At 43.4% G+C, this 2,565-nt stretch overlaps 1 protein-coding gene across 1 annotated transcript in view; it reads right to left on the reverse strand.

Moving 5' to 3' along the window:
- The window catches only part of TBC1D30 (TBC1 domain family member 30), a 79,500-nt gene that overhangs the window by 19,877 nt on the left and 57,058 nt on the right, over positions 1-2,565 (reverse strand). The window contains exon 9 of the mRNA XM_045288936.1: positions 2,436-2,541. Within this exon, the coding sequence (XP_045144871.1) occupies positions 2,436-2,541 (106 nt within the window). The remainder of the gene's footprint in view (positions 1-2,435; positions 2,542-2,565) is intronic.

A 2,565-nucleotide genomic window follows, 5' to 3' on the forward strand; every position in this document is an offset into this window, starting at 1 on the left:
AGAGAACACTCAGAAGTGAAAAACATGAGTGCTCAGAGAAGTTATGCAAGGGGGCCAACATCCTCACTCAATGGAGTGTTGGTGGTGGTGCCCCGAGTCGCCTGCAACCCACAGCCCCCCTCTGCACAACAGAACAAAGTCCTGCCGCCCCGCACCATCCGCACAAGGGTTCCTGGGCTGGGGCCCACGGTGGCAGCCACTGTGTCCGTCCGTCTCGCTGAGGGCCTTTCTCTTTCTCACTGCTAAGAGGATGTGTTTAGAGAAAAGAGCCGGGGGTGCTAGACGATGACCAAAGGAACAGAAGCACCTTGGGTCTCAAACCCCAAATCAGACTCTCGTCTTCAATTTTTCTAATCTGTTGACCGAGTCCCAGTGCCCCAAACGACCTCAGGCATGGAGCCCCAGAGAAAGAAGAAAAGTGAATCCAAGGGAAAGGAGAACAAGGTCACAAAGAGGAAGATAAAGCCCAAGACAGACTTATGGACAAGATCCGGTGAGCGAGGAGAGCCAAGAAAAGCAGCAACAGTCCGAGGCATAGGACAAGAACGAGGAGACAATTATCTTACAGAACCTACTAGAAGAGAGAGGTAAGCAATCTACTATTCATTCGATATTCACCACCAATTGTAATGACTGAGTATGATATTGCGATATGGTAACATGTCAGAAAATAAATTCTTGAAGTCTTGCACACTGACATTTATTAGTAATATATGTAGAATGTGTGTTGAATACGTGAGCAAAGTCAAATAAACCAAAATGCTAATTAACATAGTAATAATTCCTCCTAAAAAATTGCTCTCATCCTACAAAAGTCTCCCTACATAGTCAAGAATCTGATTCACATCTGTAGACAATTGGATATCCGCTCACAGAAGGGTCACAAGGAAGGGACGAGCCAGCCAGGGTGCAGTATAGACCGATGAAACATACAACACACCTCTAGTTCTTTAATACTCTCCCCCTCCATCATGACCCCAATTCTGCCTTACAAATCTGGCTAGACCATAGCATGTACACTGCTACAGACAAGAGCTCAAAACATAGGGAATCCAGGACAGATAAACCCCTCAGGACCAATGAGAGTAGGGATACCAAGAGGGTAAGGGAAGATGGGAGAAGTAAGGAGGAACTGATCACAAGGATCTACATATACCCCCCTCCCTGGGGGAAGGACAACAGAAAAGTGGGTGAAAGGAGACATCGGACAGTGTAAGACATGACAAAATAATAATAATTTATAAATCAAGGGTTCATGAGGGAGGGTGGGTGGTGGAGGGTGGGAAAAAATGAACTGATACCAAGGGCTCAAGTAGAAAGAAAATGTTTTGAAAATGATGATGGCAACATATGTACAAATGTGCTCAACACAATGGACGGATGTATGGATTGTGATAAGAGCTGTAAGAGCCCCCAGTAAAATGATTTTCAAAATAATAAATAAGCAAATGACTAAGCACTTTGACATGAACAATAAAAGATTCAAGCTACTTTCCTCCTCAGGGGAAATAAGAACCCGATTCAGAATAAGCATCTAGTGGTTTGCATTTTTTGTTAGTTTTTCCCCCCTAATTGTTTGGAAATATATTTTTGTATTATACCTGGTAGTTTTTTTGTCTTGGAACAAATTATTTTATTATTTTTCCAATACTTTTATTGGCACCTAATTCACATATCATACAATTGAACAGTTCAATCACATCAAGAGGAGTTGTACAATCACCACCACGTCTCTCTTAGAGCACCGCCCCACCCCCACCATCGTCATATCCTTTAAACTGCGTAGTCCAATCAGATGTAGTGCTCCCTCCGCCTCCCGCCTTCATTGTTTACTACTGAATTCCCCACTCCCTCCCTATCACCCACCCCACCCTATATTCCCTGTAACTATTATCCTTATACATCCATATTCCTCCTGTGCTTCACAGCTGGGAAACCCAACGGAAAATAATGAAAGACAAATCACACTAAGGTGGGAAGGATAAGATCATGTTTGTATAAGGGTAAAATTACAAATGATGCATGAGAGGGAGAAGACCCCCATCAACATTCAAAAAGCCAGGGAAGAAATTTCTGTCATGGGACAACTAAGAGCTACTTGCACCCAGTACTAATTCAGACCGTCCCTATACAAGGACAACTGGCCTGTGTGCCTAGTAATTTCTATGTGCAGTATACATAGTTTGATGAAAATCTCAATATCCACTATTCATTTCTTCCTTTTTTGGCATTACTGAATTCTTATCAAATTATATATGTGTGTGTGTGTGTGTGTGTATACACATGTATTCACACACACACACACATATCCTCTTGCTCAACTAGAAAAATAAACCTGACACCAAACGCAGATCTCAAGACCACAGCTCCAGTACGGGATGCTCCCTCAGTACACAAATCCTGTGAGCCAAGACTGGGCCACACTGGCCACCTACCTGCATGAGTTCATGGCTTTCCAGAAGGTCATGATCTAGCATTTCCTGGGTAAGGCGCCCCATGGTGCTGTAGAATTCATCTGCTGTTTCACAACACTCGATCTGTCTAGATATAGCAAGAACAGGAAGT

This window comes from Echinops telfairi, unplaced genomic scaffold (genome assembly GCF_000313985.2).
Source record: "Echinops telfairi isolate 266 unplaced genomic scaffold, ASM31398v2 ScPeMD7_2;HRSCAF=8, whole genome shotgun sequence".
NCBI classification, from domain to species: Eukaryota; Metazoa; Chordata; class Mammalia; order Afrosoricida; family Tenrecidae; genus Echinops; species Echinops telfairi.